Here is a 27,450-nt window from a genome sequence, read left to right as displayed (position 1 = left end):
GAAGGGTAATAAAATTGAATACCCTAACACTTCATGGTGTAAAGTTATTATAAGAAGTGAAGTAGTTACTTATTACTTCACATATATTATGTAGTGAACGATTCATCGGTAAAGCGTGTTGGTGTTTTTAATTGAGTAAATTTTTACGTACTTTTGTATGTATAAGTGGATTTTTCTGATTTCAGCTGTCATGAATGAATTTTGTTTATATGTATTGAGAATGAAAGTTATGATTACTGAGCCAAACCGCAAAAGGTCAGTCACTTTTGTTATATAGTACTTTTGTTAGGACCTATGAAGTTAGGTTAACCCATCAGATTGGTGAACGCGTCTTCCTAAATCGACTGATTTGGAAGTTGAGAGTTCCAGCAAGAAAAACTTCCTTCAAGGAAGAAGGAAGTTAGGTTAATTTATTAGGCTACATAAGGTTTGATTAATTATTAACATGGCAGGAAAAAGTGCTTAAAATGACTAGCTGGATGCTCATACAAATGAACATTTTAAGCCCAGTGTAATCAAATTCTGCCTTCAGCAGACTTTGATAATTTGGTTTTATATGTAAAAAGCATAATGAGTTTGTAAATGACAGTTTTGTAGTTATCAAAGAGACCAATTTTAATTAAATGTGTTGTTTTCACAGAATATCATATTTTTGTTAACCTTGTTTACTAATCCTTCAGATCACATGACGCCCAATTCTTTCTAGTTAAAGCACAAGCTATTATTTAATAGTCAATATTTTTGGCTCATTCATATTTATCCTTAGATAGTAGTAGGTACTCAATGTCAGTTGCATTCAGTAGAGCACTTAACATCACTCATAGTAATAGGCCTTTCTTTCTTTCTTTTTCCTGTTTAGCCTCCAGTAACTACCGTTCAGATAATACTTCAGAGGATGTATGAGGATGATATGTATGAGTGTAAATGAAGTGTAGTTCTGTACATTCTCAGTTTGACCATTCCTGAGATGTGTGGTTAATCAAAACCCAACCACCAAAGAACACTGGTACCCAAGATCTAGTATTCAAATCCGTGTAAAAATAACTGGCTTTACTAGGACTTGAACGCTGGAACTCTCGACTTCCAAATCAGCTGATTTGGGAAGACGCTTTCACCACTAGACCAGCCCGGTCGGTTCATAGTGATACGCCTGGCCATTGCTGAAACCCACATTTGGCCCTGAAGTAAGATCTATCTGATAAAAACCCATTGCTATTAGTGTGTGTTAGTGTACTAAATATTGTAGAAAACATGAAAATATTCAAACTAAAGTTAACAGGACAGGAGATAATTAATGAACAAATAAAGGCTCAATCCAGTGTAATATTTAAAAATTTTATATTGTTAAAATAAAGAATCTGAAGAATTAGTTTCAATAAGTTATATAATTGTTAACATGGGAGGGAGGGACAAAGCAGAAGAGACCATGCCAGTAGTGATGGGGTGAGGGAGGGAGGAGCTTAAAATTGATATTTGACAATTACAACACAAGAAAGCTTGGTGTTAAAAGTAGTTTTGTGAATGGAGGTACTCGCTTCAACTATGCTTGTTAGAGTGACAATGCTAGGAAGGGCAGAAAATAACATTCAAATCGACTTCACTTATTCTTAAGCTATAAATTCAGTACAGCCATATAAATATTTCCATGATGATAAAACAAATAAATATGTACTGCAAACTGATAAAATGGGCATTTTCTTGTAATATACAGTAAGTTCTTGTATTGACTGTTTTACTCTTTAAACAGTTATTATTTTTAAAAATAAATTTACTGTGCTGTTAACTAACTTCAGGTAGGATTTTAGTTAACGATCATGAATGAACTTGTGCCACACTGATAGTTACTACTACGTAGTCTAAGTATTGCAGTCGACATAACTTATGTTGTTACCAATCAAAATACATTTTTATATGATTGTTTATTTAAATACTTATTTTATTAGAAAAAAGGCACTTGAATTAACTGTAGTAATCATCTCTTAGAACATTATGATAGAAAAAAATAATTCTCTAAAAACCATATAGTGTCAGTCAATATCAAATCATTCTATATAAAATTAAAATGTTTCTCATAAAATCTATTCATGGTTTTCAAGAATCTTATAACATTTAGGTGTTTGACCACATTTATTAGTTTAAAACTGGGTTTATTTTATTTTTAGGATGTTTCAAATTTTTTGAGTGACCATTTTATACAGGTGTGTCAGTTAATTTTTTCACTTTTTTGAGATTTGCCTAAACTTTAATAACTTCCATATTTTTAAAAGTGTACAGTTCAAATTAAAATCACATAAATATGCAAGTATAAAAGATTTTGTAGATATAAAATCTGCATAAATCATCCTACATTTTATAACTAGAGCATATTTTGTCCTATTTTGAAGGAAGTATCCAAAAAGACTGTTTGAAAATGTAAGTTATAAAAAGGATTAAAATTAGGAAGAAATATTTCTTGAGAAAAAAATAGACTTGCTTTTAATTTTTTTTTGATTGTGTCTAGTTGCTGAAAACATTTTGAGACCTAGTTGTCATCTTTCCTTTTTAGAAGCCTCTAAATATTATAATTTGCATAAAATTGGCTATTCAAACAGAGATAACCCAAAAGGAACATGTTACATTACAAAAATCCCAAGTGTTCACAAAACTAACATTATGTGTGTGTTGCAGTAAGTCTTAAAAGTTGATCACTCAGATAGGTAAAAGTATAAGAACAGCAAAAGTTTGAAATATGATGATATGTTTGAAACATTATGTTGTACCACTAAAATGTAATTATTAAATCATATTGTACAAACAATAATTCTTCAAAATTATTTAAAAAATAAATGTGTTATGTAAAAACAATATAATATTTACTAAAATTTTATCATTAACATTTTAATATCATAAACAATGAATCAAGTCAATTTTTGTAAATTAACATGAAATATTTTAAAGAAGTGTTATTAAATTTTTTTAAATGTAAAAATTTCCATAGCTTGTAAATGTTTAAACAATTTTTATTTATTTTGTATAATAATTTTTAAAATAGTAGATTTGGGACAAATGAAGAGGTATTGCGGCAAATAGATGAAGAAAGAAGCATTTGGAAATAGTTAAAAGAAGAGACAGACTTATAGGCCATATACTAAGGCATCCTGGAATAGTCGCTTTAATATTGGAAGGACAGGTAGAAGGGAAAAATTGTGTAGGCAGGCCACGTTTGGAATATGTAAAACAAATTGTTAGGGATGTAGGATGTAGAGGGTATACTGAAATGAAACGACTAGCACTAGATAGGGAATCTTGGAGAGCTGCATCAAACCAGTCAAATGACTGAAGACAAAAAAAAAAAAAATTTGGTAATGTGCAAATTTCAACTAATAACAATAATGATAATAATTTATATAGTAGGAACAAATTAAAACATTGGTTAAAATATATATTTTGCCTAAATATAAACAATTCATTATTTAAATTAGTTTTTTGAAATTTGAATTTCACGACCAAATCTGCAGAGATTCAAATAGAAATATGTTATGTTCAAAACTCATGTCTGAAGACCTAATTCTAATTGAAAAACTTTTAATATTATAAAACATAATTTTGTCCAAAGGCTTATTCAAAACATCTGAAAGACCTTAAAAAGAATTTGACAAAAGATATCTGTGTTGTGGACAAAATTTTTGAAAATCTCACATTCGTAGTCCAAGATGAAATTCAAAGTTTTCACTGGATAAACCCACAAGCCACCTTTATGTGCAGTATTACAGAAAAGATAACCATTACCAGATTTATTAAAGAAAGTTTTCTGTTAATAGTGATCATTAGATCATTTATCAGTATAGTAATTATGCTATTATACATATCTTTTGAAAATATCTGGTTGAAGATGTGATAAATTAGGTCCTTGATGTAAAGAAGATAATTTATTTCAGTGATTATGTAAGTAGTTATTATAAGGATGAAAGAATACTTTGTCACTATCTACACCACGTCTGTTAAATTGATTAAATTAACTTGTAAAAAAGCTGTTCTGCAAGTACAAGAAGCATAAAAAATTGCAATAGATTATGCAATGTCCAAAGGTCCAGTACTTATAGAAAAAGCAACTTACCATCACCCGATAGCGAGTCTTATTCTTTAAGACCTTGGGGTTTGGCATCCCCATGTTCCTAGCTTCTGCAGCCTTTCTTCCCACTATACCCAGAGCTGCTGAACACTTTACACTATACACATACACTACACCAAGAACACTACACAGATTACAACATTCACCCTTACACAACTACACAACAATATCTTACACTGTTTCTTCTTACGTTTACACTTGTGATGTTACAACATCTTATGAAACACAACCGTAACCCAAGGTGGAAACTATTGTGCTGAAGGGTGAATGGCTCTACATAATGAGTCTCAAACTATGTCTTCTGGGAAACAAGGTGAACCCAGTTGTATTTAGCACTAGCTCCAGTACGTCTGCGCTCTGCTGGAGTGGTTTGTTATATCGCCGGTACTCGTGGGACCAAAATTTCAAGTCCTCAAGTAAGCTCCATGATGATTGATGGTCCATCTGAAAACCCCACCACATCTTGTCTAGTGAAAAAGACTTGGTCAGCTTTGTCTGGCAAGGATAAAAGTTCTGTAGAAGAGAAATGTAAACAATCGGACATAAAGTATAAAAACACCTGTTTTGTTGTTCTTCGGAATAATCAGGAAAGTGGCTCCCTTCATAAGGTCTCACCTTTCCTGATCAATAAGGTAGTAACTGGTGCAAACTTTACATTTTCACCTGAAAAATCAAAATGTGTAGTCTTTTCTTGCTTGCGGGACTCTTTAATACCAAAAATCTTTCTGAATGAAAACCAAATATCTACCTCCCGTGATATTAAGTTAGGTTTGTTTTTTGACAGTCATTTTACGTGGATCAATCACATCAAACAATTAAAAGCAAAGTGTTCTAAACTGCTATATTAGCAGTTTATAATGCATAAAAGAATATTACTTGCTTTATATTTGTGACTGCCCCACTAGTTAATTTGTTTTAAATATAAAATTCATACATGGTTTCATCCTCATCTATGTTGTAGTCAGATTTGCCACCACATATTTTAAAATGTATTTATCGATTGTGAGCTCACACAAAGTAAAAATAACCATCCCACATTTTTTTAATCAAATCTGCTTTTACTACACAAAGAGTGCAAGTAGTTTTTTATCCCTGTAATTGTTCTGAATATTAATAATAGTATGCATTAAAAATGTTGTCATTTAAGTACAACATTTTCAAAAACCATCTTTTCTCTCGGGCAACAATTTGTTGCCCGAGAGAACACACACCATAAACAGTTTGGTAGTTTAAGGTACAGGTAAAAATATATGTTATGATATTAATAAGCACTTTCCCTCTATAATTTTTTTTTATATAATATATAAAAAATAGTGATTAGATAATAATAATAATAATAATCTCCCTTTTTAAACAATGGTACTATTATTTATTATCAGTATTTGTTTAAATGGATATTTTCTTACTGGTAAATAAATAAATTTTTCTTCTTAAAATCCTAACTTATTGTAACTGTCCCAGGAATTTATTGTCACTTTATTACCTTTGAGAATGCAAATTCAGAAAAAGAATCAGTTACTTAAGGTTGGATGACACAAATTTGGAGAGTCCAAATTTCTAACAATGAACTGACATTATTTATATTTAAAGAAAGGCGCCCATTTTTCAAAAGTGACATCATTCATTGTTGACTGGAATTCGAGTACTTTCATAGCTGACAAAAATTACTTATTGGTTTTAAATTGTCAAAAGTATTCTTAATTTGTTTGGCAGTCTTTTCAGCTTACATCTTATTTTATAATTTTTTACAATTCCAAATATGTCTCAATTGTTGCTGTGTTCAACCTATGTAAATCAGTTTTCAGTTCTTTCCATTTCAGACATACTATTGCTGATTAGATTATTATTACATTGTGGCTTTGAAATTTTCAAATATCCAGCATTTTCTTTTATTGCTAACAATAAACTGTTTAAAATGCATTAAACAGTGTCATCAGTGTTAAGGTAGCTTAACCTATCAAACAAATTTATTTGATTTTGATAATCAAATATAACTAATACATAAAAAAATATAAAAAGTTTCAGAAAAAGGTTTAAACTGCAAAACACACCAGTGTTAAATGCTAAGGATTTTTTTTTTTTTTTTTTTTGTCTTCAGTCACTTGACTGGTTTGATGCAGCTGTCCCAGATTCCCTATCTAGTGCTAGTCGTTTCATTTCAGTATACCCTCTACATCCTACATCCCTAACAATTTGTTTTACATATTCCAAACGTGGCCTGCCTACACAATTTTTCCCTTCTACCTGTCCTTCCAAAATTAAAGCGACTATTCCAGGATGCCTTAGTATGTGGCCTATAAGTCTGTCTCTTCTTTTAACTATATTTTTCCAAATGCTTCTTTCTTCATCTATTTGCCGCAATACCTCCTCATTTGTCACTTTATCCACCCATCTGATTTTTAACATTCTCCTATAGCACCACATTTCAAAAGCTTCTAACCTTTTCTTCTCAGATACTCCGATCGTCCAAGTTTCACTTCCATATAAAGCGACACTCCAAACATACACTTTCAAAAATCTTTTCCTGACATTTAAATTAATTTTTGATGTAAACAGCTTATATTTCTTACTGAAGGCTCGTTTAGCTTGTGCTATTCGGCATTTTATATCGCTCCTACTTCGTCCATCTTTAGTAATTCTACTTCCCAAATAACAAAATTCTTCTACCTCCATAATCTTTTCTCCTCCTATTTTCACATTCAGTGGTCCATCTTTGTTATTTCTACTACATTTCATTACTTTTGTTTTGTTCTTGTTTATTTTCATGCGATAGTTCTTGCGTAGGACTTCATCTATGCCGTTCATTGTTTCTTCTAAATCCTTTTTATTCTCGGCTAGAATTACTATATCATCAGCAAATCGTAGCATCTTTATCTTTTCACCTTGTACTGTTACTCCGAATCTAAATTGTTCTTTAACATCATTAACTGCTAGTTCCATGTAAAGATTAAAAAGTAACGGAGATAGAGAACATCCTTGTCGGACTCCCTTTCTTATTATGGCTTCTTTCTTATGTTCTTCAATTGCTACTGTTGCTGTTTGGTTCCTGTACATGTTAGCAATTGTTCTTCTATCTCTGTATTTGAACCCTAATTTTTTTAAAATGCTGAACATTTTATTCCAGTCTACGTTATCGAATGCCTTTTCTAGGTCTATAAACGCCAAGTATGTTGGTTTGTTTTTCTTTAATCTTCCTTCTACTATTAATCTGAGGCCTAAAATTGCTTCCCGTGTCCCTATACTTTTCCTGAAACCAAATTGGTCTTCTCCTAACACTTCCTCCACGCTAAGGATTAGAATAATTATTTTTAAGTTTAGTAAGTTCAGCAAACAAAGAGATAAATATTAAAAATTAAAAAACACGACTACCAAAAAGAAACATTGCTCTTTAATATAGGATAATTAAAGAGTGTGCAGGTGACAATTTTGTACATAGTATAATTTTTTTTTAAATCTTTATTTATATATATATATATATATATATATATATATATATATACATACATACATATATATTTGTATAGCCGTGTGACACTCCTGGTAACATAAGGATTCCATTGTGGAGTCATACTTCTAAATCAATTCAGCCGTTGAGCTGCTGCAGTGGAACAAACTTACATGTGTACATACACCCGAAATACATTACACTTTTTTTGGGAAAAAAAATTTCAAGAACACATGCAATTTTATTAATGTCATTAACATAAATGAAAATATACAGATCACATTAATAAATGACACATTTTCATAAGTAAAAGATATGACAGCTGAAAAAATTGATAATGTAAATCATACCTTATTTATATGTACCTGAAAAGTTATTTAATTTATAGATGCTAATAATAATAATAGTCGACAATTATTTTAAATTTGATAATGATAGCGGAGAAATATCATCTAAATTAATTTTCATTTCACTTTTACCAATACTGAAAAAATTATAATAATTGAGTATTGATAGAACAAAATGATTTAATCAGAAAACTAAACATCATTTTTAAATTGAGTTTGGCTGAAATTGCATTAGTTTGTTAACATCTTAATCATACAACTTTAGATATTTTTATAATAAAAAAAATAATTGTGGTATTGTGCTTACCAAAAAATGTGTACAATATGAAAACACTTTAATAGTAATTATATTTTAATAGACTAAACAACACATTTTAAATTAATTTTTTGTTTAGTAAAAACATTAGTGAAAACATAGATTTTTACTTTTATTAAAGAATAAATTTCAACATAAGAATGTGTGTAGACACTACTAGATGAGAAGTGAACGTATAGTTTAAAACGTAGAAATAAGAACTGGAAAGGATGACCAGTCTTATTTAAATGAACAGTTCTTACTGCACTGTTTTTAGCAGTTATTGTGAAAGCAACTTATGCCTTTCGGTTATAGTTGTCTTTTGGTTATTTTACTGTTATAGAATTTTATATGTAAAAAAATTGTTCCATATTTTATTTTTTATGTAAATGTAGGAATACTGAATAATAATTCAAAGATTTATATTATACGATTATGAGTTTTATATTTGTAAGAATTTCTATTAATAAGAACTACCACGCAACACAATCAAAGAACATCATTTAAATCTGTATAAATATAATTATTATTATAATTTGCTGAATTGCATCTTTTTTGTTGCCACTAAACCTGTTAAGTTTTATCTAAGAATATACTTTCACATGGATTTCTAGTAACAGATGTAGCTTTATAAGCAGTATAATCGTATGCTATGCAGCTTTAAATAAGGTCCATTTCTGAGTACATCAGTTAATTTTTGTTCCGGTTTGGTTCCATCATGATTTTATAGTATACTAGCAAATAACCCATTTGAATTTTGAAAACTGGAAGATTGGTTGCAAAGATATAACAACATTTCCAAATAACTGTAATATATGTTAGATCAAGAGTGTATCTGATGCCTGCAAAAGTTAGTCTTCAACCTTCTAACAAATATCCCATTTGACTTTTTAAAATCCGATGATTGTTTGCGGAGATATTATAAGAGCAACCTATTGCACATCCCAAAACAGCGCCCCAGGGACACCTCGCTTGTTACCAATGGCTAGTGATGATTAGGCTAGCTTAGCTTAAGCTGCTCGCATCACCTCACCACTCTAGTTTCACACGCAGTCTCCACAGGAAGCCCATTATTATTAAACAGACATTCTTTTAATTTATATTATTTTATTTAATGTAGATTTAATTTTATTATTTTGTAATATTCATTTGAATCATTCAGTACAAACCCAGCTTATGCAGTGATAGAGTCTGACAGTTCATTAATTCAACTTCAACTGGCAAATCTCCAGTACTACATATATACAGAGCCTGTTACATTCCCAGTAATGTAAGGATTCCAACACGAGGTCATACATCTAAATCGGTTCATCCATTGAGCTGCTATGGTGGAACATACATACATACTACATTACTCTAAATACATTATAAATTGTATAAAAATAAGTATATAGAAATTAAGGACATAAAAATTTACCTTTTATTTTCAATGAAGTTTTCTATAATAAGTAATATTTTGCTACCTGTTTACCTTTAATAAATTAAATACTTTATTTAAAAAGAAAGTGTAAAACTATAGGTTGTTCTAAACTGGTAATTTTATTATTTAAGGAGTTTATTTTTAAAAAGAGTGAAGGCAAGTATCTATTGAATTACAGCATTTGATAATAAGTAAATTATGCACTACAGTAAACTGTAAAATCCATTTACTGTTAGTATAATAATAAAATACTTTAAATGTTAGTATAATAACCAGGAAAATATTTGAAGGTATTGAGTATCAATTCTATTGTTCAAAAAAGTATATGTAGAAGAAATTATGACAAATTCATTTCATTAGGTAACTATAATTGTAAAAGGATTAAAAAATTATGTACCATTCCAATATATTTTTAATTATATGTAATGTATAATTTGAATAATTTAACAAGCAGTATTGTTGAAATCAGTTTAGGCACATTTAAATAAAAATGTAATAAAACTGTTTATTAGTTGAAATTAACAAATTAAATACAGTGAATGGTTTTGTTGTTTACTTGAAATTAAAGCATTTTTACTATCAAAGTATATGTGCCCATTCTTTACATTGTAAACTTCTAATCGATTTGTAAAATAAACAATCTTTTTCTTCAATTGCATACTTTGTGGCATTCTGCAGATTGCTGAAAGTTGTTTAGGCTAAGTATAAAAACTTGAATTTTTATTTGAACATTCTATTTCTTTTTAAATATTTTTCTAGTAGAAGTTCTGACTAATGCAGAAAATTGCAAATATTTAAATATGTTAATGTCAAAGAACTGATGAAATAAACTTTTTTTTCAAATTTGTGACAATAAAAAACAAAAATATTATGTTATAAAACAAATTCAATAATTTTTAATTAATAATAATTAATAATTTTTAATTAATAATAATTAATAATTTTTAATTAATAATAATTAATAATTTTTAATTAATAATAATTAATAATTTTTAATTATTAAATTTGTTTAGTAAAAATTACTAAAATATTAGTAACAATATTACTAATATTTGTTTAGTAAAAATATTAGTAAATTTAATTTTATTTTGCATAGTATAGCTAAATAAAAAGATTTTGAATTTCTGTTATAAAGTTTAATTTAGGTCATGTTTAAAAAATTTTTGTTAACATTATCTACAATCTGTTCACATGAAACAGATAATACACATGGAACAGATATGAATATAATAGTGTTGAATGTCTATAATTGACTTAAGGAGAGAAATTCCAATAGCACAATTTACTCCTCCATATAGTATAACATTTATTTTGGCTGGCACTCGGTAACAGCCGCTGATTTATGAGAATGATAGATGAAATTTTAGTGTGTAAAAAAAATCTCATGCTGATCAGTATCTGAACTCAGAACCCAGATGATGGCCATTTGTCATGTATGGCACCAATTTGCCTTAATGATCAGCATATAAAAAGTAAAGTGCAACGTAAAAAGATTTTTACAAATATGTTGGTCATTTAAAAATATATTATTATTAAGAATTAGATCTATTATGAGTAGGTTCCTAGACTTATTGTGATAAAAATTAGCTTGATTTCGAAATATCAGTTTAAAAAAATTATAATGATTTATTAATCTTTAAATTAAGAATAATTTTATAATTCAACTTTTGTGAAATTATTAAATATAGCAGTTAATCCTGCCTGTATAAATTTATTTGCTATTTAACAATTAAAAATAATATACATTTTTATGTGGATGCTTTTTTAATTTAATTTTAAATTTAAAAAAAAATTGATAATTTTATTATTAAAAATTATATTTTTCAAAACGCCAAGCTAGCATGGCATTTTGAATTACACAGAACAATTTTTTTTCCACTTGCACACCTTCATAATCACATTTCATTTTGAACCTCACTCAATAAATCCTTGGTCTTGAACCAGTACATTCGCATAAGAACGAAGAGAAATTTTTTCAGTAAGTATATTTTTTAGTGCAATTACAAGTTTTAATCAAATAAGGTAAACTGCCATCCTGAATACAATTGTTTTAAAATTATTTGTATTACAAAGGTTTTAGAATCCGTCACTTGTTATATTTTTATATCTGCCAAAATAATTAGTCGAAGTTGCTGAGCGACCCTCTCTGCCTTTTTCAGGAACGGGAATAAGGATCTTTGTCAACAGGAGGAGATTTGTCGTTACAAATTTTTTTTTATCGCCGGAAATAAATTTTTTTATTAGGAGTTAATTAGTGAAGTATCTGACGCCAGAATGACGTAAAAACGTCTCGTCATGGTTGTTAAAAAATATGACAATGATTTTTCATGATTGAAAGGCTTATAGAACCATTGAAGGATGGAAGTATTTCATCGTATATATATGGAGTGTTTCTAAAATGGTGGGCTAGCTATACTTTTTCGAATTCTACTTCTAAAACTAAACAAATATTCGTTCTCCCTCAGTCCGCTATTTTATTTTTATATAAAAATTTATATCTCAAGTTTGGATAGAGGAATTAATATTTGGTAAGCGTCTTGGTAATAACGGTTTAAAATCAGGACTTAAAATACCTTCGCAAATTACAAAATGGCGGCCATGTTTATTTTGCACTCCATCCATAAATATTAGTTTTATAAAATTGATGTTTTGCTAAAATATTAAGCCTATATATATATATATGTAAGTAGCAAACTAGCTACTTCAGCAAGTTGCAAAAAAAACAATTTCAAAATTCTAAACCACCTAATTAATCAAAACTGCTACAAAAGTAGGTAATTACAATTTTCAATCATATTTAAAATTATTGGAGTGTGGTATACTTAATATTTTCTTATTTATTGTATGATTTTTCTTAAAATTTTAATTAGACAAGATAGAAATCACTATTATTACAAACAAAAAAACGGTGTTCACATTTCTGAACATTTTAAGTCGCTTAATTAGATGGTTTTGCTACTCATCGACTCAAATGAAAATAATATATGTCATGCCTTTCGCCCAAAAAAAGTTTCTAGTATCCATTTTGGATTTCTATTGTTATGGGACTGCGGTTAGAACTAGCTCAAATGCATCAACCAACTCACTCGCATTGATTGCAGTGCGTAAATAGGGAATAGAAGTTACTAGAATTTTCCCGCTAAATTCAAGTTTTATCACAGACCTTTAACCGCCAGTTCTCCACTCGTTCACCAGATACCGCTCTCGCCACGATTCAAACACGCTTTCTTGCAGCGCAATACTGTTATAACTCATTATCATTGATATGTAATTCTCGTTTAACTAAATTAGCCAGGGGAGGCAAGCGTCCCACCATGATTACGCCTATGAGTAAAACTTACGCTGGGTTTTTGAAAGAGAAAAACCGGAAAATTCGATTGTGAAAAATAAGATGATTTAAGTATAGTCCATCGATAGCAGCTATCCAAGCCCCGATTGAATTTGGAAAGCAGCTGCTCATAACCAACCAGAAATCGGAATAGGTCAAATAAAATGAAGAACGAGCTAGATAGGACTCCGAACAATCCAAACAAGACATACAACGATCGAGCCACGACCACGAGCTTTGTCGTATCTTTTGGCAGTTTTATCGCAGGATCTGTTTGCCAAACCACAACAAAAACTACTGCATTGACTTAATTTCAGGAACGGGAATAAGTACGTTCGCACTTTTGTCAACAGAAATTTTTTTTATCGCTTTTCTTCCAAATTGTCTTTCACAAAATGCAAATTGTACAACGCAGTTTTGTTTTTAATACTGAAGAGAAAAAATATAATCTTTATATTGTATGTAGTTTCCACAAGTAAAGTGAATATAACAGTCACAGAGATGAACACTGATAAATTGAAGATGCTTCTTTTGTAGCAAGAGAAATGCAAGGTGTTTCATGATCAGAAGTATCTGGATACATTGTCTTCAAACTCAATTATATCATGCCTATAATTAAATGAAAATACTATGTTTTCCAAATTTTCATCCTAATAAGGATTCATAAGATGATCCTCTTGATACTCTTTGTGGCATGCTCTAATTTTCATTAATTGAACAAATCGCAAACCCCAACTCCAGTGATTAACACATTTTCTTTATATTGATTCGCATGTTCCACACTTCCTTAATTCTGGCTGCAGCCAGTTTTCCCCATGAACTATTTTTAGTTCCGCCAGTATTTCTTAAGATAACTTCGTCTTAAGATAAGACGAAATTAAGATAATTTCGTCTACAGCCTTAACAAATATATTTAGACTCTAGAACAGTTTAAGGACTGCAATTTAAAATGGAATTGCACCAATAAGCCCGACAACATCGATTAAAATATAGGCTAATAGTAATATAAATATAAATATCTAATAGTAATCTTAGTTTTAAGTACTTCATGTACCACGAAATACAGGATGTTAAAATGGTTCTAGTATACTATTAGATATTTATATTCAGTCTGAAAATCAGCTACTTGACCGCTCAAATTAAATTATGAAGAAATTATCAGCTTAACGATTTTGTAATACCCTTTGGTTTTGTTGGCAAGATATAAACAACTAAGATTATATTATTAATATTTTTGTACATAAAACACGATCAAGTCTACTGTGCCTGATCGGCTTATGTATTTCTTGAAAAATATCGAACAACTTATCGCCAGATTATATATGTATGTATAATAATAAAATAAATATATATAATTATAAATAATAAAACATATATATACAAAATATTAAAGGTTTATTAAAAGATACCACCATTCAATAATAAAAAACATTAAAAGTTCAAGAAATAAATAATGAATGGTCAAAATTCATAATAGTCCAATTTTTGTTATAAAGTTCAATCACTGCAAAAGTTATTTACTGTCAAAATGACAATTAGATGGTTTTGAAACTTATCAACTCATGTTTAGTTTAAAATCAATTTTCACGATCAAAAAAATGTTTTACTGATTTTCAAAATGCTGGAACTATGAAAAATTATAGTATGGAGACGATAAAAAACCATTTTTAAGCTTGAAGTTTTTTGTAGAAAGTCTGTTCAGAAGCTTAAATTCTTAGTTGCTTTAATTTTTTGGGAAGTGTAGAAACAATTTATTTTCTTTTAGAGAGACAGAAGATGTTGCAACCAGATAAAAGTAGTAGTGAAAGTGATAACGGTGGAGAAGAGAAATTGAAGCAGAATGTTGGGGAAAAATCAAGTGGATCTTCACTACTATCTGGTTCTGGTGTACAGGATCAAACATATTTTGATAATGATGTAGGTCACTGGCTTGGACGTTTAGTATAACCTCATCTCAAAAAATGGAAGTTTTAAAAAACTGTTGGTCCCAACTCCAAGTTGCAACAGCATCCTGTAGCAAAGTCATAATTTTCCTAAACGATGCTGTTCAATTAAAAATATAATTCAAATACAGCTGGTTGGTGGATTATGCTACTTGGCTGTCGTATTCCAAGAAATTAAAAGGCGCGTTGTGCATTTACTATGTGTTGTTTCCACTAACTAATGTGCATGGTCTATTGGGTTCTTCATAGAACCCTTTACTCGCTATAAAGACATGCACGAATTTGCGATATCTCACACGCCATCTCAGTGGCACAAATCAGCGGTCACAGCAGCAAAATGTTTTGTTGAAAATACCCAAACTCAAAATTGATGCTAGTAACCACATAGAAAATGGTGCAAAAAATGCCATTTACTTGTCACCATGGATTCAGAATGAAATAATCGGCCTATGTAGCGATGTCATTAGAGACAACATCACTACTGATGTAAAGAGTTAGTGTCCTGGCAGGCAAGAGCAGTGATATATCAGGGAAAGAGCAACTTTTCATTGGGGTTAAATTTTTTGACAAAGAAAATCATGATGGTCGTGAAGAATTTCTAGGTTTTATAGAGTTGACTGACATGGATGCAGAACCTGTAGTATCTGCAATTAACAACTTTGTAGAAAAAGTAGGCCTTGATCCAAAAAGGTGTGTTGGACAAGAAGCTAGTATAGCAGGAAAGGATGGTAGTGTTCAAAAAATTATTGTTATAAGTACATGAGAGTGTTATATTTTCACTGTGCTAGTCACAAACTGATAAAAACAGGAGCAAACCTTCAGCTCAATTAGTATATTAGATTTTGCTTGCTTCTGGATATCTGCTAGTGTTAGTGAGTGGTTGTAGTAAGAGTACATATGATGGGGAGGAGAATGAGATAGGCTTCTGCTGCCTGCAAAAGACACACACATACTCATACTAAATTGAACACATGTGCTTGTATTTCCCCTACTCTGGCATTGCAGCACCTTCACCTGCATCTAATATATCCCTTACAATATGTGCAAAAACTGTATGTAGTTAGTTACATAACTTAAAGAGTTGCTGTACTTCAGTTTGATAAAGTAATTTCTCAAACTATGAAACTTGTGATTCATCCTTTCACTGGTAAATTATGTTAACATTATTATTATTTTTTTTAAATGTAAGTTGTAAATTATTGTTTTATTATTTTAGGTATGACTGACAGTGTTATTGAATTCTTAGAAGTTGCTATTCACAGCATACTTTATTATAGAAGATTGTACCCTGATGGGATATTTAAATTGATGAAGAAGTATGGCTGTCCTGTGCATGTAAGAATTAATAATTTGTTATTATTTTTATAGATCAATTAATAGTGTAAACCAATGATCCCCAAACTGAGCACTGTGGTACCCTGGGGAAATACGGCCCCTTCACAACGGTGCCGTAAAATATTGTAAAAGCTTCATAATTAATTGAACCAAGACATTTATAATTGTTAATTTAATGTTAATAAAGTAAAAAAATAATGAAGATATGTGAATTTATTTATTTTTATCTTACTTATTTACTTATTTCTTTTATTTTTATACTTTTACTTAGGGTAGGGAGCCATGGGAAAATTTTAATTGAAAAAGGGACCTGCAACTAAGAAAAGCTTGGAAACCACTGGTGTAAACTAAACATCATAATTCAGTAAAATTACAACAAATTTTCAATTTAAAAAAATCCATCAATAATTTGCTGGTCTTTTTACTAACCTCTGTAATGATCTGTCTGAAATCTATAACTAAAAAAGACTTGTAGCTTTAACTGTCATATTAACATTGATTTGTCATAAATTGTGATGTTTATTTTAAAAATATACAGAAAAAACATGCTACTGCTAAGTTCAGTGAAAATACTTCACAGGACAAATGATTAGCCATAAAATGAATATTCATTTGTGTTATAGCATATTTTGACATTTTGCTGCTGTGGAGGCATCGATTCAAGATCACCGATGAAATCAACGCAAAGCATTCTGCAGAGTTAGGCATTCTAAGATTGACAATGCAAGTCTCTTTGCAGAAGGACTTGAAAGTTAAATGTTTTATTCCAGCCACAGTTAATGAGTTGGATAACAATGACCTTCATCACTGTGTTTATGCATGTCAGATATTACTTGAATGCTTTTGAAAAGCACACTATAAAAAGAACATGTACTCAGATGAGTGTGTGATTTATCGAAGCTCTTGTAACTGAAATGTTTATTTCTGTGCAAAAGACAGCTCTCATTTCTTTTGAGGAAATCCACACTATCCGCCTCATGTTATGACTTGGGCTGGGATGACAGATGAACATCTCCTTAGTCTTTATTTCTGATGGTGCAGTTAATCAACACAGTTATCTGAGAATGATTGATGAGTGGTTGTTTCCAGAATTAATGGCAATTGGGATCACTAAAATCATTACATTTCAGCTAGATGGTGCTCCAGCGCATTTTGCTTTGAATGTCTGCAGACACCTCAATGAATTTTTTTGAATTGCTGGATTGGATGTGAGTCAAAAGAGTAACAGACTTCATTGCCTTGGCCAGCAAGAAGCCCTAACCTCACCACACCTGATAGTGCACTCTGGGAATTTGTAAAAAAAAGAGATCCGAAAACACAGTTACATTAGCTCCAAGACACTGTTTGGTCAGTGTTTGAAATGATCACCCTTGATATGATGTGGATAACAACCAGATATGGAGGTGCATGCAGCTTTGTTTTGAAGATGGTGGAATCCACTCAAACATTTTAGATCCATAGAAGGTAATATGCACCTATACTAATAATTTCATAACTAACATTAAGTGACTTCCTCCCCACTCCGTACATTAAAAAAAAGTATCTCATATACTTACATACATTTATGAGACAATACAGATGTGTATTTTATACTAAATTGTGTACTGTGTTAAAAATGATTGTTATTAAAAATCAATATTTATTTCTTCTAGTTCAATATTTGTAACCAATTTCTAAAATTATTGTCGTGCTAGATACAACAAGCATAGCTCTAGGTCCTAGAGCTATGCTTGAAGAAGAAATGTATCAGTCAAAAAATGGGGAATGGGTTTTTTTCATTTCTCGATGTTTCATAACCCAGGGACTCCAAAAAAAAAAAAACAAGTAGGGGGTACATACATATTGTATGTGAGTTGGCATGTTCGAAGCTTAATAACTTTTGACTGGATAAACTAATTCTAATGAAATTTTGTAGTGACTCATGTATTTGTTGATACAAATGGCAATTTGTTGAAAAACTTTATGGTCAAAATCTTCAGGGGATGGGTTAGGTAGTTTTTGGGGGGTCATTTTGCTCAAAATTTTGCCAACATAACCTCCTTTTATATTAAGCTACATGCATACATGCTTATCTTACCATTTTAAAATACATTTTGCCCCAAAATTCCCCCTCCCCAAAAACAAAAAAAAGCTATCTTTTTATTTATTGCATATTTTCAACCAGATTTTTTATGTCTTTCTAGTCGTAATAGTAGTACAAGTGACCCAAAAGATGCTTTGAGAGCAATGTTGGGGATGGAGGACCCAATCGAAGTTCAAAAATTTCAATTTTAAAAACCTTTTTTATTAAACTCTTAATATTATTCAAAGTTTAAGTAGTAAATTTTGAATAATATAACAATAAAATTTCATTACAGTTCACCCCCTCCACTCAAAAAATAAATTTTAGGTAACTTTTTATTGGTTGTGTATTTTTCAGTGAAATTATTTTTAATTTATACCATTTAACATACTCGTAGTAAAGATAGACAAATAAAAAAATGTTTTTGGAAGATGATTTTGCAAGTCAGGGAGCTGAAAAAAAAACTGATTTTTCAAATTTTTAAGCCTTTTTTTATTTATTCAAACATATGATATTTATGCAGTAAAACGTCATCATAAATTACGCCCACCCCAAAAATTGAATCTTAGGTAACTTCTTACATGTAGCATTATTTTTCCACTGTATTAGAATAAATAAACAAATACCAGGAAAATATTACAACTTTTTTATCAGCCATTCTTTAGGTAGATTTCATAAGAAAGCCCTATTGTAATGGATACCATAATTTGACTTCCAGAAAATTTTTACATATCTTCGCATTTCACATCCCCCAGACCCTAAAACCATTGTCAGCTCAAAAGTTTATATGTACATTTATATATCTGTATGTACATCTGTTTATATATATAATAAATAAATATTTCACTTTCTTGTGGGCACGATAACTACCGTAATTTTGCGCCAATCGCTTTCAAATTGATACATAAGATATAATGATCCAAAATCTTGGTCGAGTTCATTAATGGGCAAAATCAGATCATGGGAGTGGAAATGAGTGGGCTTTATAGAAAAAACAAAATATTGCTGTAAGTTTCTTATTAAGTAAAATATCGAATTCCTTTAAAGTTCCTACTAATCTTTGGATAAGAGCCTAAAACTTATCTAAATAAAATTTTTTAATATCACCAACCATTGACCCAGGAGGTGGAAAAAATGGGGTTTTGAAGACAAAAAACATATCTCCCTTAATAGGCACAGTATCGAATCGATTTAAAGTGGTCGTTAGTCCTCTAAACATTACCTAAAACTTTTGTTGGAAACAATTTTTTATATGACCAACCCTTATAGCAAGGGATGACCAAACTGTTGCTGGAATTGTCAGAACATGGGGCTTTTTTCACATGAAACCATTGTTGTATTGAGTAAATATGAAGTTTTTCTTAAATTTAAGGTGGAAATCCTTTTTATCTCCTACTTTGCACCAGTGAAATCTACCTCTGCCTATTGGCGTGCCGAAAGAGATTTTTTTAATATACAAATAACATTGGTAAAAGCCTATTTTGAAACCTTAAGTCCCAGATCCTAAGATAATACCATTAATGTTTTCATAATCACCTTGCCTCTTTCAAAAATTTACTTTTTTTTTAATACTTCCTTATTTTTATGACTATCACAATGTAAATAAAGTAATCTAAGTTTTTCAGTGCAAATCACTGATATTCATGAACACTAAAATGATAAACACTGGAAAAAAGATGTTATGAATTTTTATTGTGCTCCTTTTCAGTTATCTGTAAGTATTTCAGTAATATATATTTACAACCTAATGCAATAAAAATGCTTCTCAATCTGTAATTATTACAAGCAGCAAATTATCACTGATACATCACTTTTAGACTATCAGTGTTGTTGATATCTGAAAGTGATAATTTACTAAGAAATTCATAAGCCACCATTAAAATGCTGTTGCATAACCTCCAATTACTTTGCAATTTGTTTGGCTTGATGAACCCTCTCCGTAATGTTTTTAAAACATTAGACCACTTCATTGAAATAAAAATAAAAATCAATAAAAATTGGGAAATTAATTAGCTCTACCTAAAGTTTGAACTTTGCACTTACCTACAGTCTCTTCCTGACTTTTTTTATAAGACCTAGCAAAGAAACAATGTGCTTAATAACTAATATAATATGTTTGTCTTCATTGAAAACTACTTCACAAATCACTTTATTAAGTAAAACTAGCATAGTATACTTGTTATTATTGAAAATTGGGGTCAATTTTTCAAAAGTTACTTATCCCTCATATCAGATAACGTGTAATCATTTATAGTACTTACCTAAATACATGCACCATCATTTATTTATATTCATATACTATCATTGTAACATCCTTTTCATACAGAGAAATTGCTTTTTTTATTCTCCATTCAGTTTTCATCGCTAGAACTGATTATTGTATTATTTGAAAAATTATTTTTATAAAAAAAGTTTTCTTATTCTAAAATTCAATACTCAAATGCTTTACTTGGGAGAGAAAATTATCTAGCTATATGCTAGAGATTTTTGCAGCCTCTTTTAAATGTTGAATGGAAAATTGGAGGATCAAATTTGACTGTTGAAATTAGAGAATCTTGGTTGGTGATCAAAGAATACTTGGAAATTTTAAACAAGGTATGATTTAACTATGTGACCTTCAGTGTCAAAATTGTTCTTTACTACAGAAACTTGGAATTTATTTAAAAATATGTTGAACTGGGTAAAATAATAATCCTTAACATGTAGGACTCTTTAATGGTGTATCCAAAATAATCAAGAAATGTGTAATTCCTGACAGAATTTTTCTGGTTTGTATCTAAAAAGCAAAATGTTTATTTTAAGAAATATTGAAACTACAAAACACTTCCACCATCTTAGTTTGTATAAGGTTTTGTGTTCATGCGTGTGGTTTATGTGTGAACATGTGCATACTCATATTAGGTGTGTGTATATGTTTATATGTTGTGTTCTTTTTATCAAGTTTTTATACCTTATTTCATCAAATAAATCACTTAATTTAATCATGAACATTCCTATAATAATTTCAGTAAGTATTCACAATTTTATTTTCCTACATTCAATAGTTTGCCTCTACTCCTAAGTAATTTATGTTATAGAGGAAGTGTATACAATGCATTGTTTCTCAGTAGAAAAAGGTACATTAATTTCTTGATTTTGTGATCTGCCTAGTATTTCTTATCACTGTGCTGCATGTAAAGTTTCTAAAATACAAGAGACAACAGTCAAGAGGGTCCGTTTCTGTGAGTAATGATGTTCTCTTTACAGTCAATTCCTGTGATTAATGAAGTGAAGGTTTGATTTGCTGGACTCAACTGCATTTTTTTGGGCTTGACATACTGATATCCATCGGTATATTTGGCTCACGTAGCAACAGAAACCAATTCACTCTTTGCTTTCTCTAAGTAGTCTGGCATAGGATCTTGTTATTGTTGAGGGTTTCTTTTTCAGAAGTACCTTGCAACTCATAGCAAATAACCTATTACGATTACAGTTGTGGCACATAACGTAGATAATGACACGTATACATTTTGTATGAATATTTTGTAGATTTGGGTGAAATAATGAAAACATATTGAAAAAGTACTTTAAAATTACTAACAGTTTGTTAATTGTAATTTCGCCACCTGATGTGTCATCCTGACTCCCATGAGAGAAGACAGGATAATATGTATGAATTTAGTGTAGTGTTGTACAGTCTCAGGTCGACCATTCCTGAGTTGTGTTGTTAATTGAAACCCAACTACCAAAGAACATCGGTATCCATGATCTAGTATTCAAATCCATATAAAAGTAAATGCCTTTAGTAGGATTTGAACCTTAGAACTCTCAACTTCGAAATCAGCTGATTTGCAATGATGAGTTAACCACTAGACCAGGCTGGTGGGCTTCCTAAGTAGTACTTAGTCGAGGGCAAAGCTTTCATTAGGCAGAACCTGGGAAAGATATGCAACTCTCGATCAGCTTTTCTTTTTACAATTTTAGTTTGTAATTGACAATTACATTATTACTTACTATATCATTATTTGTGTCATGAAACATATTTACTCTATTATCTCAGCAAATTTTAGTGAACTGGGTATTTACTAAGTTTACATCTGATGCTTTTAAACATGCTAGTAAAATGGCATATCACCTATTTATTGAATAATGTGATTGTCTTGATTATTAATTTTTTTTTTTATTGCTACTTAAATTCCAGAATGTTAGCTAATTCTTAATTACAGTCATAGAATAACCCACTAAATGGATAATTAACATCTCTGATCACTTGTGATGAAGCAAGAACTATATTCAAACAAGTAATCTAATTTTTTTTTTGAATGCTTATGTTACAAATTTATTTTTATGTATAAAACACTTCGTAGAAGTGGTCAATTTGTGGCTGAAGATGACAAATATGATAAAACAAAAATTAGTAACATATTCAATGATATTTGTTTTTTTGTCTTCTTCTAGTGAAGGCAGCTAATTTGGTAATCAGTTTTTTAATATAAATATTACAGTTAATTATTCAAAAAAAAAAAAAATGACTTTCACTTAACTACATCACTTAATATCGTGCCATATTTATATATTAAACAAAATCATTAAAAGTAAATTTTAAAATAATGTATTAAATTATAAGAAAAAACATAATATTGTGTATAAAGTGAATAGTTTAAAGTATATAAATTACATTAAATTTGAAAATAGCTATACAAAATATTGTTTTGTTATAAATATTTTAATATAAGTGTAGTAGTATTTATAAGTTTATTGTTTGATTTTATCAGTTTTTTGAATGTTGTTTTTAGATAAGTCAATATTCTGATCTGAATGAGTATATAAAAGAGAGTTTAAAAACTGTAAAAAAATTACTCAAAGTAAAAAAAGTAAAACAAGTTAACATTTGTTTTTTTAGCAAGGATGGTAAACTTCTTGAAACTTTTGTTATTCAAATCACAGATTATATTTGCAGTAATAAGCAAAGTTCATATAAACTGTAAGTATATAAAGTGTGTTTATCTCCTTTTAGATTAAACTATAATTGATAAAATAGATTGTGGATCAATTTTACAAAATAATTTTTACTTTCAGTTTTACGTAGAAAGAAACTGAGGGATGTTATTTTATGTAACAGGGTAACAGTGAAAATTTTAAAGAAAATACATTAATTTTTTTCTTATATGTAAATTTTTATTATTTGTTATAGGAAAGGAATATTGTGTAAGTAAAGACCATTGATCTTTAATTTTACCATCTCCTTTCCATCTATCCCATATAATGATGTCCTTCACCTTTCTATATACCATATCATACTATTCTTTCTTTTTTTAGATACTCACTGTTATTGCATTCTTCCTTCAACTACCAACCACCTTTCCCAAGCTTTATGTGTTTCCCTTCTTAACTTATTGTTTGTTTTGCGATACATAGCTTTTTCATTTTTTCCTGTCTTATTCTTATACCATTTCTTTCTTCCAATTTCTTTAATATTTCTGATTGTTGCTCACAATTTCTTGATTTTAAATCTCTTGTAATAAATAGCTTACGTTTTCCTCTGTTGTTTTTACTGTATCATTTTTTATTTTTATCCAGGTCTTTTCACTGATCTCATTTTCCTTTTTGAATGTGCTATTTTACTTCAATGCATTCTTTTAATGTACTATGTTTTTGTTTTTTTTTAAATAAAATTTAAATATGTACCCAGAGTATTCAGTAATAATAATAAATCCTGAAAATAAAATTGCTTTTTCAAGATCTACAAATATCATGTAGGTAGGTTTTATTTTCTTAGACATGCATTTTACTTGTAGGTTAATCCTAGGGATTCTCATTCTCCTATGTTTTTATTCTGAAATCAAGTAGTATCGGTAGAATTAATGATAACCTTTATTTATTAATGAATAAAGGTTATCAAAACCTTGGGTACGATGAAACACCAACTGAAATTAAACTTGTGGAAATTGAAGTTTATGACATTGATCCCACCAAATGGGTTAAATAACTGTTCACCAAACTGTTGATACTTAATGTTAAATTTTACTGGAAGCAGATGAAATTTATAAATTGCCAGATACGAGTCATCTCTATTTGTTGAATAATGTATAATTATGGTGTAATAGTCTCTTGATATTGTTGGCTCTGAGCACCCTTCTTGTGAGCCCTGATATCATTTGATGTTTTTCTTTGTTACTTCTTGTAGCAAGAAATATGAATTCTGACTCATACGATTTCAAAATCTAAAAGGTAAATCTAATAAGGTAAAACTTGAAACATGCCTTTGAATCTCTTAATTATGATTTAATCAATACCAGCTCATATCATGATGTTCCAGGACCAGTAGTTCGTGTTTATTTCATCCATACTAAGTATAATTCACTATTAATATACTTGCTAATTCTGCATTCAAACAGGATAACAAGAATAGTTGACTTCTTGTTCTTTGCTGAAATTGTGTATAATGTTTCCTCAAACTTAAAAATATTTTCCATGGTTTTAAAATTCAGAATACTTTTAAATATTTAAAATAAATATATTGCTTTTTTTAATTTTTTTAGGTGCTCATTCATGAATGAAATATATAAGTCTATGCAAGATTTTTTATTAGCATTGTCTACCTGCAATTTTCAGCTCAAACCATTACCTGAAGGATCTGCATTTCAATTACAGCTTCATACATCTGAACATGCTATGATGTGGCTAAGAAAAAATAATGACTTTCAGGTATATGACAGTTGTGTAAGTCCACCTCCTTCACTTAAAGAGTTGTTTTCATGTATTCTTAAAAGAACTGAATTATATGCTCTGTGATTTTGGAAAGTTAAATTAAAAAAACATTGTAGTTATGTTGGTAAAAAATAAAATTTTATGAATTCTATAGTTTATCATGTGGTTCAGGTAAAAGAAGTGGAGGTAAATTAACAATGTACTTCCTATTCACCATCCAATAACATATAAGAGAAATTCAAATTCTATAAATATAAATTAGCTAAGATATTTAATGATGTTATGGAAGAAAAACAACAAATATCCATAAGTAGTTTACCAGAGGCGGCATCTTAATCACAATCCAATACGCCATGTTATGTTATTACTGGTTTTCAGACTGATAGGAAGAATAAATCTGTAAAAACATGGCAAAACTAAATTCTTGTAAACTAAGGATTATTAAATCATTTATAAATTCAAACAAATAGCCATGTGACGATTTAAAGAGATTTTATGATCAGAATAAAATGTTCAGGATATTTATAGATTTTCAGAAGTCTTGTTATAACAGAAGACACCATGATTCTGTATATTGTTTTGCAAATTTCAGAGACAATTACTTATTGTCTATAATGTATTGCTTAAGATAAGACCATTCACTTAAAATAGATGAAAATTAAGATTGAAACCAATGAAAGTTTTAAAAATAATACAATGGTTAAATGTTTTGTTGATCTATGACACTAGTGGCTATGCTCCAGTGACCTAAAATGAAAAAGAATGTGGGATAATTAATTGTCCAAGACCACATTAACCATGTGATTTGCATGTGAAATTGTGATAGTCACATGATCAGGATTCAGTGACCTCTTTGGTGTGCTTGTAACACCAGCTATTGTAAAGAAGTAAAGACAAGACTGCATGATGCACATGATTTATATGTCAAAGTTAAACAAAAACAGAACATTTATATCTACTTAAAACAAAGGAAAAAATTATGTTAAGTAAATTACAACTAAATTTTTCATGCAGAACAGTTAAATAATTTAAAGCAAATAGAAAAATATGAATATAAAAATTTTTTCCCTCTTGCCAAAACTGGATAATTTGAATGATAAGAGCAGATAAAAAGTAATTTCAGATTACAAATATTAACAGGAATTGCAATGGTTGAGTATTGAATGGGTTAGTTTGTGAGTATAATTACAAAGAGAGATTCATAGTTTGATAGATTGTGAGTGAAGTGATTTTTGATTTTGAAAGGGATGAATATCACTAATGTGTGATTGAGCTTATTTTCTTAAGAAAATATCAAATCTAATCCCTAATTCATGTAAAATAGAGAAAAGCATCAAGAAAGAGAAAGCTGTATCATTTGTACTGAAGCGAGGGGTAATTATTAATCAATTAGGTATTTAAAGAATTCTTAAGGGAATGATATAGAATGTGTTTATTTTTAGGAAGAGTTGATTTTTTTGCACTGAATAAAGTTAATGAGATAGAACTCAATTTCTTTAACTGCTTTAGTCCTATCACAAAAATGTTACTGTTGGAGAACTCATGCTGCTTATAGATACTTGTTTTGTGTTACTTTTTAAATATCCTTTGCTCACATTTGAATTATCATATAAAACAGTAATCAGGTTTAATATTGGAGAATTTTTGTGATAATACAATAATAAGTTTAATTAGTAAACATATCTTAATACTGCATATTTCTTATTAACACTTTTTTAATAAAAATAAATAAATAGGTATAGCTTTAATTTCTACCAGTGATTGTCCAAGACTGGTGATATTAATTGTTATAATGAATTTGAAATTATAGTTTGACTATTGTAGTGTATACTTTATTATGTTTTGTAAATATTAGGAATAAATTCATTTCAAGAATCAATGTTATTATTAATTAACTGTAAGAAGATCAGTTAGATTGTTGGATTTTAAAAAAACAAAAAAAAAAAAAAAACACTTATGACAGATTATTTTTAAGACTTAATCCTTTAAAGAAATGTTATGTATTATTTAAATGTAGTTCAGGACTTGCACCTGCCATCACCAGAATGCTGGTGTGACCCAACACCACATCTCTTGTTAGTTCAGCTGAATGACTTTTTCATATGTTGCAGAATTTTCCTTGGATCGGATATGAAAAAAATGATGATGACAAAAGATGTGATTTCAAGATTGTACCTTTGCGTACTTTCACCAGTTCTAACATAAATATTGAAATATTTGTCAGAGAAAATGCAGATGAATAAAACTATATCTCCAGTATATTATGATTGATACCTATGTGTTATAATATTTAATTTGGGCAAGAAACTTTCTAATAAAATAATTCCTAGTGATTTTCAGATGAATATATTTAAATAAACATTAATCGTAAAATAATTATCATGGCTACCTTGATAGTTTAGTTCTCATAGATGTATTTTCAGTTGTACCTGACACTCAATCTAGGCATGAATAAAACTGATGATTTTTCTGAA

General features: G+C 29.5%; 1 protein-coding gene across 2 annotated transcripts; it reads left to right on the top strand.

Moving 5' to 3' along the window:
- PolZ2 (DNA polymerase zeta subunit 2) lies at window positions 1–27,450 on the top strand. Of its 2 annotated transcripts, none has more exons than XM_075364100.1 (5): window positions 1–255; window positions 16,106–16,224; window positions 23,062–23,249; window positions 24,808–24,988; window positions 27,088–27,450. In XM_075364100.1, exons 2-5 carry the CDS (start codon window positions 16,108–16,110, stop codon window positions 27,217–27,219), a joined length of 618 nt encoding a protein of 205 aa, XP_075220215.1. In that variant the 5' UTR covers window positions 1–255; window positions 16,106–16,107; the 3' UTR covers window positions 27,220–27,450. The 2 variants fall into 2 exon arrangements, with proteins under 2 accessions (XP_075220215.1, XP_075220224.1); XM_075364109.1 differs by having other exon boundaries at window positions 5–255; window positions 24,808–24,973.

Source organism: Lycorma delicatula, chromosome 1 (genome assembly GCF_047948215.1).
Source record: "Lycorma delicatula isolate Av1 chromosome 1, ASM4794821v1, whole genome shotgun sequence".
NCBI classification, from domain to species: domain Eukaryota; kingdom Metazoa; phylum Arthropoda; class Insecta; order Hemiptera; family Fulgoridae; genus Lycorma; species Lycorma delicatula.
This window is presented reverse-complemented; position numbering and strand designations above follow the sequence as displayed.

Excerpts from the sequence above, each read along its gene's own strand:
- PolZ2 (XM_075364100.1), top strand. The coding sequence starts at position 16,108 with ATGACTGACAGTGTTATTGAATTCTTAGAAGTTGCTATTCACAGCATA. Across the intron at positions 16,225-23,061 it reads AGTATGGCTGTCCTGTGCAT|ATAAGTCAATATTCTGATCT; the intron begins GTAAGAATTAAT and ends TGTTGTTTTTAG. Across the intron at positions 23,250-24,807 it reads AAGCAAAGTTCATATAAACT|GTGCTCATTCATGAATGAAA; the intron begins GTAAGTATATAA and ends TAATTTTTTTAG.